General features: G+C 50.8%; 1 protein-coding gene across 1 annotated transcript in view; it reads left to right on the forward strand.

Moving 5' to 3' along the window:
• The window catches only part of HMCN2 (hemicentin 2), a 182,566-nt gene that overhangs the window by 145,193 nt on the left and 21,274 nt on the right, over nucleotides 1–16,099 (forward strand). The window contains 8 exon segments of the mRNA XM_017848185.1: nucleotides 1,674–1,781; nucleotides 2,067–2,201; nucleotides 2,607–2,741; nucleotides 3,719–3,909; nucleotides 4,799–5,012; nucleotides 6,341–6,475; nucleotides 7,509–7,699; nucleotides 9,324–9,405. Coding sequence (XP_017703674.1) covers nucleotides 1,674–1,781; nucleotides 2,067–2,201; nucleotides 2,607–2,741; nucleotides 3,719–3,909; nucleotides 4,799–5,012; nucleotides 6,341–6,475; nucleotides 7,509–7,699; nucleotides 9,324–9,405 — 1,191 coding nt within the window.

Below are 16,099 nucleotides of genomic sequence, written 5' to 3' on the forward strand. Positions count from 1 at the left end.
GCCTGACATGGTGATTTTTTAAATGTCTTTGCTTGTCAAAATAAAACGTTGGAAGTTTTTTTTTTTTTTTTTTTTTTGAGACGGAGTCTCGCTCTGTCGCCCAGGCTGGAGTGCAGTGGCCGGATCTCAGTTCACTGCAAGCTCCGCTCCTGGGTTCACGCCGTTCTCCTGCCTCAACCTCCCGAGTAGCTGGGACTACAGACGCCTGCCACCTCACCTGGCTAGTTTTTTGTATTTTTTTTTTTTTTTTTGAGACGGAGTCTCGCTCTGTCTCCCAGGCTGGAGTGCAGTGGCCTGTTCTCAGTTCACTGCAAGCTCCGCTCCCGGGTTCACGCCGTTCTCCTGCCTCAACCTCCCGAGTAGCTGGGACTACAGGCGCCCGCCACCTCGCCCAGCTAATTATTATTATTATTATTTTTTTGTATTTTCTTTTTAGTAGAGACGGGGTTTCACCGTGTTCGCCAGGATGGTCTCGATCTCCTGACCTCGTGATCTGCCCGTCTCGGCCTCCCAAAGTGCTGGGATTACAGGCTTGAGCCACCGCGCCCGGCCAAATGTTGGAAGCTTTATGGAGAGTCTCCAAATTTATTTGTTAGTTGGTTAGCGAAATCCTAAAGTCTAGGAACCACTGGCCAGACCTGTGATTTTCAAACTCTTCTGAAGCAATAGAACTTCCTTCCAGGCCGGGCACAGGGACTCGCGCCTGTAATTCCAGCACTTTGGGAGGCTGAGGCAGGAGGACTGTTTGTAGCCAGGAGTTTGAGACCAGCCTGGGCAACACAGCAAGACCCCATCTCTACAAACACATTTTAAAAAATTAGCCGGGTGTGGTGGTGCGTGCCTGTGGTCCTAGCTGCTTGGGAGGCTGAGGTAGGAGGATTGCTTGAGCGTAGGAGTTCAAGGATGCAGTGAGCTATGATTGCACCAGTGTACTGCAGCCTGGGCAACAGAGTGAGACCCTGTCTCAAAACAAAATACAAAACAAAAACTTCTTTCCAATAAGTATAAGTGGTAACAACAAAGTTCAACACGTAAAACAAACCACAGTTCTGGTTCCAGCTGGGGCTGGGGCAGGCTGCGGGTGGGCCAGAGTGCTGTGGGCCTTGCTCCCTTCCCCCACCCAGCAGGCCCCCAGGGTTTCACGGAGCACAATTTACAACCCTCGTCACTTGGCTGCCCAGGTGCAGCCTGCGGTCTGGGAAGGTTAAAATGGTGTTCACTGAGTAACCAAGGCTAAGGTTGGGAGGATAAAGGGAGGAGAGGAGGCAGTAATCCTGGGAGGCTTCCTAGAGGAGGTGAGTTTTTAGCAGAGCAAGGTGAGGATAGCAGGGTATGGAATTGTGAGCAGGGGATTACAGGCAGGGGAGTGGCAGATCCTGGAACTTCACAGCCAAAAGGGTCTAGAGACCATCTTGTCTGATTATTCATTGTGCACACGGGGAAACTGAGGTCCAGAGAGTGGAAGGAACTCACCCGTGTCTCTGCTTTGAGCAGGGAACAGAGGCAAACCTAGACACCAGTTTCCCGTGTAGTCACATCCCCAAGACTGTTTTTAAATGGGCAAAGGAGGCAGGTTGAGTGACCAGAGACAGAATGGGATTGTGTAGGAGCCCTGCCACCTCCATCCCTGGGGACCTCTGTCCTGACTCCCTCACCCTGATTCCGACCCGCAGGCGCCCTGGAGATCGGGCAGGCCCTCCCCATCCATGCGGGCCGCTACACCTGCTCAGCCCGCAACTCTGCCGGCGTCGCCCACAAGCACGTCTTCCTCACCGTGCAAGGTAAGAGTCTATGGTCCAGACCCCAGAGTTCCTAGGGCCAGGGGAGCAGGTGGAGAGCCAGAGGCAGGTGGGGCTCAGGATGGAGGTGAGGTCTCAGAGGCCCAGACATGTCTCTCATGGGATTCTTTGGGAGGAAAAGAATCAGCCATGGTGTCTTTGTTGCTGTGGCCGATGTTTCTAGAACCCCTGTCTTCCTTAGAGGCCTCTCTCTCTGATGCTCTGAGGCCCCCAGGTTGGAGGAGCTGTGGACATTCTCAGGGCCCTCTGCACCCCTGTCCTTTGTAGCCTCCCCGGTGGTGAAGCCGCTGCCCAGCGTGGTTCAGGCAGTGGCAGAGGAGGAGGTGCTGCTGCCCTGCGAGGCCTCAGGCATCCCCCGGCCAACCATCACCTGGCAGAAGGAAGGGCTCAACGTCCCTGCGGGTGAGGGCCCCTGGCAGCCAGCCTGGGAAGGGAAGAGAAGAGTGTGGGCCTGGGGGGTTCCTGTTTCCTGCCCTGGGAGACCCCGCAGACCTGCTGAGAGGTCCTGGAAAGCCCCTGGCCTGCCCAGACACGCCCCCACCCTTGCTCTGGCCTCCCCCTCCCCAACCCTTCTCCTGTCACCATGGCCTGAGATGCCATCCGAGCACTCGGTGGCTGAGTTGGGAGGTCGGGAGCAGGCAACTGGGTTGGGCTCCGGGTCAGGCTTCTTGGCTCCTTCTGTCCCTTGGTCACTCTGTGACCCCAGCAAGTCATTTGCTGCCTGTGAGACAGAATAGCCCAATCTACCCACCTCGGGGGTCCCCCACCCCAGCTCCCTGGCCCCCGATTTTCGTCTTCCTCATTCAGGAGTGAGTACCCAGGTCCTACCAGGCGGACAGCTGCGGATTGCCCATGCCAGCCCAGAGGATGCTGGAAACTATCTCTGCATCGCCAAGAACAGTGCAGGCAGCGCCATGGGGAAGACACGGCTGGTGGTGCAAGGTGGGTGTGAGAACGGGGCCGAGGTGGGCCCTGGCAACTGAGGGGCTTTGAGGCTCCTGCAGGCTTCTCCCTTCCCCACCTGGCAGGGCACACTGCTTATAGTTCTAGAAGAAATTAAGGGGAACATCTCTCATTGTGCACCTGAGTTCTGGATTCAGACATAAACTCCCATCCCCTCTGCCTTCTCTCTGGCCCTATGGAACATGAGTCCAGCATCCCTCATTCATTCCTGTTTCCAGTAGCTGTAGCCTCTCTGGCCCTGCTCTGGCACACACGCAATTGCATGTGCCCTTCCCTTAGTTTGATTAATCATTGGCTTCAAAGATAAGGTGGCATCACTGGCCAAAAATCTGCAAAGTCTGCTGGGAATATTCAGTATGGGCTGGTCGTGTCTTGGCCCCAGTGGCCTGCTTTGTGGTATCTCAGTGGCTGTTCCCGCCCGCAGCTGTGTAGGGCTAGAGTCGGACTCTGGCTGTGAACTCAGAGGGGCTCCTACTCCAGGCTTTCTCCACGCCTCCTTGTCCAGCGTGCTCCTCTCCCCTCGGATCTGGAGCATCGCTGGTCACCAGACAGGCCAGACACCAAGCCAGTGACCCTCACTCTGCCCAGCATAGCTCCTCTGCAGGGATGCTCTGTGATGGCTACCATGCTTTTGTCCCCAGAGGTGGCCTAGTACAAGGAGTTTGTGCCCAAGGCCTCTGTCCTGTAGCTTTAGTCATCTGTGTGTGTGCATGTGTGTGTGCACGTGTGTGTGTACATGTGTGCACAGGTGCAATGGAATCACCGTCACAGCTACACCAAATTCAGGGAGTCCCCACATCATCCTGAGCATGGGCAATGGCCTATGACTAGGGAGTTGGACGGGGCAGCTGATGGCCAGGGAGGGCTGAAGGGCTGGGCCAAAGGCCAGGGGCCCTGGGATGGGGTCAGCCGCCTCCCCCAGCCCCAGTTCCGAGTGGGCCTCCCTCTGCCCACAGTCCCACCAGTGATCGAGAATGGCCTCCCAGACCTGTCTACCACCGAAGGCTCCCATGCATTCTTGCCTTGCAAGGCCAGGGGCAGTCCTGAGCCCAACATCACCTGGGACAAAGATGGCCAGCCTGTGTCAGGTGCCGAGGGGAAGTTCACCATCCAGCCTTCTGGGGAGTTGCTGGTGAAGAACTTGGAGGTGAGGCACGCCCCGAGGGGCACAGCAGGGAATAATGGCTGAGACCCCTGTTTGTCATGCTCTGCGCCGAGCACAGTGCAGCCTTTAACCCTGGGAGCCTGGGGAAGTCAGTGTTACCATGCCGGGTACAGACGGCCAGAACTAAGGCTCGAAGTGTACCTAGTTGTCCACCATTGCCAAGAGGCAGAACCCAAATTTGAACTAGACCTCAGCAGCCAGCTCCTGGGGAAGGGAGGGAACTCAGACTGGGGCTCAGGGAATTCGGACTGCCCAAAGTCTACCCAGTTGTTCTCAACCATGCATTGGCATTAACCATCCTCTGGGTTTTGGGGAGTGTTGAGCCGGGAGTATGGGTGGGACTCCCGACCCCGACCCCCTTCCCCTCAGCACTCATCAGATTCTGCAATTTTGTGATGCGACCTTCTCCAGAAGGGTTCAGTGGACACACGTAAACGGGTCGGGGCATTGGACCCAGCTGCCTGGGGAGCCTGGTGGAGCAGTGGCGAGCGCACCAGCCCTGCTTGAATGCGCCACAAAACTCCGCCTCTTGGAGCCCCTGCTGGGCCCTCTATCAGGGCACCAAAAGCAAGGCCTGCAGTGCAGGTCAAGTTCTGAGCACAGGGCAGCACACCGTAGGTGTTTGGTAAACAGTAGCTGTTGCGATCATGCAGTCAGCGCTGGGGTTATGAAGCAGCAGAGCGTGTGAACGCTACAGGGCAGGGCAAGGGTGCGGTGGTGATGCTGACCTGTTTGCTAGCTGTGTGACCTTGGGCAAGTCACTTCCCCTCTCTGGGCTGGATGCTTCATGAGAACCTTCAAGGGTTAGGGGCATCCTGACTTATGCCAAGGTGGGGGAAGTTCTCTGGCCAACCCCTTTCTTTGCCCACAGGGCCGGGATGCAGGCACCTATACCTGTACCGCTGAGAATGCTGTGGGCCAGGCCCGCCGCCGCGTGCACCTCACCATCCTGGCACTGCCTGTGTTCACCACCCTGCCTGGGGACCGCAGCCTGCGCCTTGGGGACAGGCTGTGGCTTCGCTGTGCAGCCCGGGGCAGCCCCACCCCTCGCATTGGCTGGACTGTCAACGACCGGCCAGTCACAGGTCTGGGTCTGCTGGGCGTGGGTGGGACAGAGAACCAGGACCCCGGGAGGTCAAAAAGGGAGGGCAGGTGGGGAGACCCAACCTAATGGAGAGGAAGAGGTTGTCAGCCAGCCCTGTTGGTTCTGGGTCTTTCAATGTGGCCCTATGTAGGCGGACAGGGCAAACCCAGCTGTGGCCATATGTGACAAGCTGTGGCCATATGTGACAAGCCATATATCAGAGCTGGCAAGAGGCCGCCTGAGAAGACTCAACCTAGACACCTCAGGGCCAGGAGGGGGAGGCCTGTGTTCTAGCCCAGAGCTACTGCTCCCATTGTGGGACCCTCAGCAATCCACTCCACTGCAAAATGATGCTTTCCTATATTAGGATATGACATCACACATTCCTAACTCTGAGTCCCCAGGTGTGGAATACCCGTGCACACCTGTGGTGAAGGCTTTGCTGGGCCCCACCACTTCCTGGGGAGGGACCTTGGGCAAGTATAATAGTTCGGCCTCTCTGAGCTCCGCTCTCCATCTGTCAAATGGACATAACCAGGGGTCCTGAGGACAGAATGACAGTGGAGGGGCCGTGCTCAGCACAGGCCTGGCCCGGAGTAGATGCCTAATTGATGGTGATGCTTGTCCATATTCCTCTCCTAGAGGCAATGGCCAACCCCAAAGGAAAAGTCCATTATTAGAATCCTTCTCTTGGCTGGGTGCGGTGGCTCACGCCTGTAATCCCAGCATTTTGGGGGGCCAAGGCGGGTGGATCACCTGAGGTCAGGAGTTCAAGACCAGCCTGGCCAACATGGTGAAACCCCATCTCTACTAAAAATACAACATTAGCTGGGCATGGTGGCGCATGCCTGTAATGCCAGCTACTCAGGAGGCTGAGGCAGGAGAATTGGTTGAACCTGGGAGGTGGAGGTTGCAGTGAGCTGAGATCGTGCCATTGCACTCCAGCCTGGGCAACAAGAGCGAAACTGTCTCAAAAAAAAAAAAAAAAAAAAAAAGGAATCAAAGGAATCCTTTTCTCTAGAAATCATAGCAGTGTTTCAGTAAGTGCCCTGTGCTAAGAGGCCCCCAAAGACCTGCCCTTGACCGTTTATCAAACACACAGTGTGTGCTGGAAAATGGTAGAAGATGGGTTCATTAACTGCAGCCTCCAATGTGGCCTGTGCCTCCCAGGAACGGGTCTGACTTGATTAGCCTTCACCCAGGACTCCCATCTGTTTCTGCATTTTTATTAAGTTCCTGCAGGTACCCACGCACCAGGGAAGTGTTTAGGGCAGGAGTCCCCTGCACCTGACTCAGAGTCCCCCTCGGGCTTCTCTTTCTCCACCACAGAAGGGGTGTCTGAGCAGGATGGAGGCAGCACGCTGCAGCGGGCCTCTGTCTCCAGAGAAGACAGCGGGACCTATGTCTGCTGGGCGGAGAACAGAGTGGGCCGCACACAGGCGGTCAGCTTCGTCCATGTGAAGGGTAGGGTGCATTCCTCAGGTGGCTTCTCTCTCAAGACCTCCAGTCTACTGGGACCCAATCTATTGGTTTCCTGAGAACCTGGCCTCCTGTCCTCTGAACTAGTGGCTCCCCACCCCGACTGCATGTTAGAATCCCTGGGGGGACTTGAAATTCTAAAGCCCAGGTTCTACCTCCAACTCTGTAAACCAGCCTCTCTGGGGTGAGGCCTATTCATCAGTATTTTTGACACTCCCAAGACGACCCTGGCTGCAGGTAGAATTGGAATCTGACCAATTGCCCTATAGCACTACCTGCAGCTGGATGGTGCCAGGGTAGGAGAGCATGGGGGCCAGGGCATCCTGGCAGAAAAATGCCAGAAGCTTGCCAGCCAGCCGGTTGTCCTCTATGACCTACTCATCTACCAAGAGTAGCACAGGAGCCCTCGGTGATGCCATGACTTAGTTTGCACAACTTCGGGAAGGGTGGGGCCGGATGGAGGGAATCAGCAGCCCCAGGCACCAAAAGAGAACTGCAGCTTTTGGTAGATCCAACCTCAGGAAACCAGGAAGGATATAAGCCAGTCCAGAGCCTCCAAGAGTGTTTTGAGATTAGCATGAATCTCATAGTGTTGCTTTGTACAACAGAGGTGTCTAGGGTTCTTGTTTTTTTATAGTTATTGATTTCCAAAGTACCTGGCAGGTACTCCGCTGCTAGTGTCATCCATCTGTGAGAGAGAGTGTATGACACGCGTAGCACTGCGTCCCTGCCTGTGCCCGTCTCAGGCATCACTAATCAATCACAGCACTGTTCTCATTCAGCTTCAAATGCTTCTCAGCACAGTTCCTGGAAACCACTGCCAGTCTTTGTGACTTGACCCATGACATGGCCACTGTTTGCTGTCCCTGATGCACTGACTACACACAACCATGCTGGGCTAGGAGGAGCCTCTGGAGGCCCCTAGAGGCAGGAGTTGGGCAGACCTTTGGGGTTTATAGGAGGTTGAGCCTGTAGGGAGCCTCTTTTCTGACAGCTTGCTCCATGTCACCCCATGCAGAGGCTCCTGTCCTACAAGGGGAGGCTTTCTCCTACCTGGTGGAACCTGTAGGAGGCAGCATTCAGCTAGACTGTGTGGCGCGTGGAGACCCAGTGCCGGCTATCCGCTGGATCAAAGATGGCCTTCTACTGCGGGGCAGCCGCCTCCGGCACCAGCTGCAGAATGGCTCACTGACCATCCGCAGGACTGAGGCAAGTCGGGGCCTGGCACCTTGGGTGGGACCACCAAGGACAACTCTATGCTTTTTCTGATTGCTCAAGAGGGTTCTTCATGTTGCCCCCCCTGCTTCTGCAGTCTACAAACCACCTCCCTGCCCATTCCCCAGACATCCTCCCACTACCACCAATATTGACCTCCGGCCACTGGGCTTTTCTGTTCCTTGGTCATCCAACCATTCAATGGAGCAAATTCGTTCTACCTCATAGGATTGTAATTAGAAGTCAGTGAGATGTCTCCTACGCATTATTTAAGAGTGATCTGTGGGTAATGCTCCCAAAATGTTGTTATTAACAATCTCAGGGGGCAGGGTAGGCAGGTAATCATGCTCCCTGTTTACAGACGAAGGCACTGAAGTTCAGAGAGGCCCACAACCAATAAGTGCAGGAGGCAGGGCCCCCACCCCCAGGTCTCCTGCCTCAGGCTTCGTGCTGTTTCCAAAGCCTTGGGCCCTGGGGCAGCCCCTTAACTTCCATTTTGTGCCTCAAGTTCTGGTGATTGTGCAGAAATCCCCAAGTCAGTCCTGACTCAAGTTCATCTTAGGGGCCTTGATCTCACCCATTTGGGAGCCTTTCTCTGGGCAGTAATAATAATAGAACTAGTAATAAGAGTAGCGGTAAGAGCAGTGGTAATAATGACTCCTGTTGCCCAAGTACTAACTGTGGGCCAGGCACGGGGCCTCGCACTTAGCAAGCATTGTTCCATTTAATGCTCATAAGATCCTAGCAGTTATCATTCCTATTTTACAGAAGGGGAAACTGAGGCTCCAGAAGCATGAAAATGTGCTAAGTAATGGGTTCAGGGCAGTAAGCAGTGGGGTTGGGACTCAGTCCCACATTGGTCTGACCTCCAAACCTACACTCTTAACTTTGTGCCATGCAGTCCCCCCGAGTCCTTTGGGTGTGGCCCACTAGATACCATCTTCTGGGAGTGGATGGTGGCCTCAGACTGCCCCAGCGCCATCTCACGGTGGTGCTGCCACTCAGAAGTGATGTGAGCCAGCGTGCCACCTGAGTTCCATCACATATCCGTGGGCCACCTGTTAGGGAAACACTGCAAACCGTCTCCCTTCTGGAAGACTCACTTTGCACACTGGCACAATAAATGCCCCGAAAGGTCCTGCCATCCTGTTTATACAACAGCGGTGTCTAATGTTCTTGTTTTCCTATAGTTATTGATTTCCAAAGTACCATAACATGTCATCTAACTCAGTGTCTCCCAAACTTACTTCACCATGGAACCCTTTTTTCCAAGGAGTCTCAAATAATGTGCCATGGGACAGTAAGATTTCAACTTACACAGTTTGGAAGAGGTGGATCTACACCATGCTTTTCCAGCAAGTTGTTCCACCTAGGGCAACAAGGACCTTAGTCACAGCCCCCCATTTTCGGGTGTGAAAAGGGGCTGGATTCTCTTTGCATGTCTGCTGACAAATGGTCACAGAGGTCCTTCTGATGCTCCGTGGGGGATCAGGTGTCCCTGGCTGGTTCACAGCCTAAGCCCCTTGCTGGCTGGCTGGCCTCAGTCCCCTACCCAACTGTCTGAGCTGCTCGTCTTCTTCTCTGAGCACCGTGTCCCCTCTCCTGTGCCCACTTGCAGAGGGACGATGCGGGACAGTACCAGTGCCTGGCAGAGAACGAGATGGGCATGGCGAAGAAAGTGGTGATCCTCGTCCTGCAGAGTGAGTCTCGGCCTCAGCAGAGTGGGGACGTGGGGAGTGTGCTTGGGGACAGCGGTGGTGTGAGTCGCCTAGAGGGCAGACAGGCAGGGCCAAGACTTGGAATTCTTTCATTAATGCTTATTTGGAACACACATTGAATCCTATCAAATGTTTCCCAAATGTAGGGTGAGTGAGACTCAGGACTGAGCTAAAGAAAACCTGGCAACGTGGGCCCAGGGAGAGCTGGGCATTTAAAACTCAGACCAGCCGTCCAGATCACCGCAATGGCTCTCGCAGGTGCCAAGCAGCTCGTAGTTTACCAGGCACTGTTTGAGCCTCAGAATAACACTGTGAAGTTGTCTCAATAGGGATTCTGTAGAAAATGTTTTGTTGAAGATGAATACCTGTGGAGAAGAGCGAGGATCCGAAGTGCAGAGCTCAGTGAATTTTTACAATGTGAACCCACCCAGTTAACCAGCAGCCAGATCAAAGAAATAGGACAACGCCAGCTCCCATCCTCCAGCATGCCCACCTTTGTTCACTGCCCCCTGCCCAATAATTACTGTCCTGGATTCTGCCTCTTTAAAAAAAAAAAAAAGAAAGAAAGAAACTTTATTGAGTTATAATTTGCATACCATAAAATTCACCCATTCGTTCAATGCAATATTATTTAACTTTAAAAAGGAGGGAAATTCTAGGGCTGGGCTCGGTGACTCACATCTGTAATCCCAGCACTTTGGGAGGCTGAGGCAGGTGGATCACCTGGAGTCTGGAATTCGAGAACAGCCTTTCCAACATACTGAAACTCTGTCTCTACTAAAAATACAAAAATTAGCTGGACGTGGTGGCGTGCCTGTACTCTCAGTTATTCAGGAAGCTGAGGCAGGAGAATCACTTGAACCCAGGAGGCAGAGGTTGCAGTGAGCCAAGATCGTTCCACCATACTCCAGCCTGGGTGACGGGCAATACTCAGTCTCAAAAAAAAAAAAAAAAAGGAACAAAAGGAATGAAATTCTGACACAGGCTACAACATAGATGAACCTTGAGGTCATTATGCGAAGTGGAAAAAGCCAATCACAAAAAAAGAAACACTATATGATTCTGTTTCTATGAGGGGCCTAGAGTGGTCAAAAGCATAAAGACCCAAAGTAGTATGGAGCTTGCCAGGGGCTGCGGGGAGGGGAGAAGGGGGGGTTAGTGTTTAATGAGTCCGGAGTTTCCGTTTAGCCAGAGGAAAAAGTTCTGGAGGTTGTACAACAATGTCAAATACTCAACACTACTGAACTGTACCTTACAAGTGGTTCAATGATAAATTTTATGTAATGTATTTTTTACCACAGTTATTGTTACTAATATTTTTTGAGACAGGGTCTGGCTCTGTTGCTCAGGCCAGAGTGCAATGGCACCATCTCTGCTCACTGCAACCTCCGCCTCCCGGGTTCAAGCAATTCTCCTGTCTCAGCCTCCTGAGTATCTGGGATTATAGATGCCCGCCACCACGCCTGGCTAATTTTTGTATTTTTAGTAGAAACGGGGTTTCACCATGTTGGCCAGGCTGGTCTTGAACTTCTGACCCCAGGTGATCCACCTGCCTTGGCCTCCGAACGTGCTGGGATTACAGGAGTGAGCCACTGCACCCAGTGCTTGTGTGCATTCTTAAATGGAGTTGTTTATCTTACTAGTGATTTTCTACAGTTCTTTACATACCATGTGATATAGCCCTTTATCAGATACATGATTTGCAAATATTTCTCCCAGTCTGTGGCTTGTCTTTGCATTTGCTTAATGGTGACTTTGAAGAGCAAAAGTGTTAAAATTTGGTGAAGTCCAAATTCATCCATTTCATATTTTTTGAATCAAGTATTTGGTGTTATACCTTTTAAAAATCTTTGCCTAACCTAAGGTCATCTTTTTCTTTTCTTTTCCTTTCCTTTCCTTTCCCATCTTTTCCTTTCCTTTCCTTTCCTTTTCCTTCCTTCCTTCCTTTCTCTCGCTCTTTCTCTTTTCTCTTTCTTTCTTTCTTTCTTTTCTTTCTTTCTTTCTTTTCTTTCTTTCTTTCTCTTTCTCTCTTTCTCTCTCTCTCTTTTTCTCTTTCTTTCTTTCTTTCTTTCGTTTTTTTCTTTTCTTTTTTTTTCTTTTTAATGTTTTTGAGACAGAGTCTCACTCTGGTACCCAGGCTGGAGTGCAGTGGCAAGATCTCAGCTCACTGCAACTTCCACCCCCAAGGTTTAAGCATTCCTTGTGCCTCAACCTCCCAAGTAGCTGAGATTACAGGCACACACCACCACACCTGGCTAATTTTTGTAATTTTAGTAGAGACGAGGTTTCATCATGTTGCCCAGGCTGGTATCAAACTCCTGGCCTCAAGCAATCCACCTGCCTCAGCCTCCTAAAGTGCTGGGATTACAGGCATGACCCACCATGCCCACACATTTTCTTATAGAATTTTTGTAGTTTTAGTTCTCACATTTAGGTCTGTGATCCATTTTGAGTTAATTTTTGTGTGGGGTAAGGGTCTAACTTCCTTTTTTGCATATGGAGAGCCAATTGTTCTAGTACCATTTATGTTGATTTTAGTTCCTTTCAGTGATGTTTTGTGGCTTTCAGTGTACTGCTGTTGTATTTTGTTAAATTGATTTTAAGTCTTTTTATTATTGTTGATGCTATTTTGGGTGGAATTGTTTTCTTTGATTTTTGGATTTGTAATTGATAATATGTAGAGATACAGTTGAATCTGATATCATATCATCTATGAATAGGGACAGTTTGACTTCTTTCTATCAAATCTGTGTACCTTGAAGATTTTTGCTTTGCCTTATTGCCTTGGTTGAACCCTCTGGTACACAGTTGAAGCGGCGAGAGCAGCCATCCTTGCCTGGTTCCCTGGTTCCCTGGTTTAGGTGGAAAGCAGTCGGTCTTTCACCATGGGGTGTGATGTTAGCTGTGAGATTTTGTGGACGTCCTTTCTCAGGCTGAGGAAGTTCCCCTTTTGCACCTAATGTGTTGAGAGTTTTGGTCATGCGTGGAATAGGTTTGTGGTTCCAGACAAGATGGTGTAGATGCACTTCTCCCTATTTGTCTTGCTAAGGACAGCTGAACACCTTGGACTTTATCTAGAAGCAAACAGAAAGAGCCTCTGAAAAGTAGAGAAAAGAAGGAGGATAGACTCCCGATCTTGGGACCTGAGGAGCAATGTGGTGTTGAATGCCCGGGTGTTTCTTTTTGTCCCTTATATCCTGGGCTGTGTACTTGAGAAGCCAGCAACCTGGAACCACCAGTGGGCTCAGACACATGCATGTGTGCACATACACACACACACACACACACACACACACGCCTCAACAAGAGCCTGTCCTCACTTACAAAGGACTGGGAAAGGGACAACTTACTAATACTTGTAAATAACAACCCCTGGCCAGGCGTGTTGGCTCATGTCTGTAATCTCAGCATCTTGGGAGGCCAAGGCAGGCAGATTGCTTGAGCTCAGGAGTTCGAGACCAGCCTGGGTCATATAGTGAAACCCCATCTCTACCAAAAATACGAAAAAGAAAAAAAAAAAAAAAAAAGCTAATCATGGTGGTACACACCCATAGTCCCAGCTACTTGGGAGGCTGAGGGAGGAGGATCGCTTGAACCTGGGAGACAGAGGTTGCAGTGAGTTGAGATCGCACCACTGCATTCCAGCCTGGGGTAGCAGACACTGTCTCAAAATAATAATAATAATAATAATAATAATAATAATAATAATCCTCTAGCCAAACACCATGAAAAACACCCCAGCCCCATCATCAAATCAAGTGGGAGCCTGCACTTCCGCTCTCACCCCCCGTGCCGAGGCACTGCTCTCCCCCTGTGGAGCAGGATGGTGTCAGGTGACACCTAATGAAGAGACAGAATTGTCACCTATTGAGTGGGACGCTCCTCCCCCATCAGGCCAGGTGGGCAGCCAGGGTAGTGCCAGCAGCATGCCTCCACCCATGCCCAGCAGTAATGAGGCATCCCTCCCCGTTCCGGGATGTCCATGGAGGCCTCATAGGGAACCTGGAATTCCACTCTGACCTGGCAGAAGTGAGTGGCACCACTTTTTCTTGACAGTGTTCCAGCTCTTCCAAAAACCGAAGATTTAAATAAGAACCCGAGTCTTACAATACTGAAACTCACTTACATACCAGGAACAAGGAAACTCTCAACTTGAAGGAGAACAGGCAATCAACAGATACCAACTGAGATAGTACAGATGTTAAGTAATCTGATAAGGACTTTGTTTTTTGAGACAGTGTCTGCCTCTGTTGCCCTGGCTGGAGTGCAGTGACGTGATCACGGCTCATTGCAGCCTTGACCTCTCAGGCTCAGGTGATTATCCCACCTCAGCCTCCCAAGTAGCTGGGACTACAGGCATATGCCACCACGCCCAACTAATTTTTGTATTATTAGTAAAGCTGGGGTTCCGCCATGTTGGCCAGGCTAGTCTTGAACTCCTGACCTCAGGAGATCCACCTGCCTCAGCCTCCCAAAATGCTGGGATTACAAGCATGAGCCACAGCATCTGGCGTTTGTGTTCATTTTTAAATGGAGTTGTTTATCTTACTGGGCGAGTTCCAGGAGTTCTTTATATAGCATGGATATAAGCCCTTTATCAGATACATGATTTACAAATATTTCTCCCAGTCTGTGGGTTATCTTTGCATTTTCTTAATGCTGCCTTTGAAGAGCAAAAGTGTTAAAATTCGATGAAGTCCAAATTTATCCATTTTGTATTTTTCGAGTCGTGCGTTTGGTGTTACATCTTTTAAGAATCTTTGCCAGCCAGGCGTGGTGACTCACGCTTGTAATCTAAGTACACTGGGAGGCAGAGGCGGGCAGATCACGAGGTCAAGAGATCGAGACCATCCTGGCCAACATGGTGAAACTCCGTCTCTACTACAAATACAAAAATTAGCTGGGCATGGTGGCAGGCGCCTGTAGTCCCAGCTACTCGGGAGGCTGAGGCAGGAGAATCACTTGAACCTGGCAGGCAGAGGTTGCAGTGAGCCAAGATCACGCTATTGCACTCCAGCCTGGCGACAGAGGGAGACTCTGTCTCAAAAAAAAAAAAATCTTTGCCTAACCTACAGTCACATTTTTTGTTTGCTTCCTTCCTCTTTTTTTTTTTGAGACGGAGTCTTGCTGTGTAGCCCAGGCTAGAGTGCAGTGGCACGATCTCGGCTCACTGCAACCTCCACCTCCTGGGTTCAAGCGATCCTCGTGCCTCAGCCTCCCAAGTAGCTGGGAACACAGGTACCTGCCACCATGCCCAGCTAACTTTTGTAATTTTAGTGGAGATGAGGTTTCATCATGTTGCCCAGGATGGTCTTGAACTCCTGGCCTCAAGCAATCCACCCGCCTCAGCCTCCTAAATTTCTGGGATTACAGGCATGAGCCACCATGCCCCACATTTTCTTATTTAATTTTTTTTTTCTTTGAGAGGGAGTCTCGTTCTGTCTCCCAGCCTGGAGTGCAGTGGTGTGATCTCAACTCACTGCGGCCTCGGCCTCTGCCTCTCGGGTTTCAGTGATTCTCCTGCCTCAGCCTCCTGGGTAGCTGGGATTACAGGCACAGACCATCGCGCCCAGCTAATTTTTGAATTTTTAGTAGAGACGGGGTTTCATCATGTTGCCCAGGCTGGTGTCAAATGCCTGGCTCAAGCAATCCACCTGCCTCAGCCTCCTAATGTGCTGGGATTACAGGCATGAGCCACTGCACCCCACATTTTCTTTTCCTTTTCTTTTCTTTTTTTTTTTTTTTTTTTTTTTTTGAGACAGAGTTTTGCTCTTTTTGCCCAGCTGGAGTGCAATGGCACGATCTCAGCTCACTGCAACATCCGCCTGGGTTCAAGCAATTCTCTTGCCTCAGCTTCCCAAGTAGCTGGGATTACAGGTGCCCGTGGTCACATCGGGCTAATTTTTGTATACTTAGTAGAGTTGGGGCTTCACCACATTGGCCAGTCTGGTCTCGAAGTGCTGACCTCAGGTGATCCACTCACCTCGGCCTCCTAAAGTGCTGGGATTACAGGCATGAGCCACCATGCCCACACATTTTCTTATATAATTTTTGTAGTTTTAGTTCTCACATTTAGGTCTATGATCCATTTTGAGTTAATTTTTGTGTGGGGTAAGGGTCTAACTTCCTTTTTTGCACATGGAGAGCCAATTGTTCTAGTACCATTTATGTTGATTTTTAGTTCCTTTCAGTGATGTTTTGTGGCTTTCAGTGTACTGCTGTTGTATTTTTGTTAAATTGATTTTAAGTCTTTTTATTATTGTTGAGGCTATTTTGTGTGGAATTCTTTTCTTTGATTTTTGGATTTGTAGTTGATAATATGTAGAGATACAGTTGAATCTAATATCATATCATCTATGAATAGGGACAGTTTGACTTCTTTCTTTCAAATCTGTGTACCTTGAAGATTTTTGCTTTGCCTTATTGCCTTGGTTGAACCCTCTGGTACACAGTTGAAGCGGCGAGAGCAGCCATCCTTGCCTGGTTCCCTGGTTTAGGTGGAAAGCAGTCGGTCTTTCACCATGGGGTGTGATGTTAGCTGTGAGTTTTTGTGGATGCCCTTTCTCAGGCTGAGGAAGTTCCCCTTTTGTACCTAGTGTGTTGAGAGTTTGGGTCATGCGTGGAATAGGTTTGTGGTTCCAGACAAGATGGTGTAGATGCACTTCTCCCTATTTGT

The sequence above is a fragment of the Rhinopithecus bieti genome, unplaced genomic scaffold, assembly GCF_001698545.2.
Source record: "Rhinopithecus bieti isolate Rb0 unplaced genomic scaffold, ASM169854v2 scaffold_29388, whole genome shotgun sequence".
In the NCBI taxonomy this organism is placed as follows: domain Eukaryota; kingdom Metazoa; phylum Chordata; class Mammalia; order Primates; family Cercopithecidae; genus Rhinopithecus; species Rhinopithecus bieti.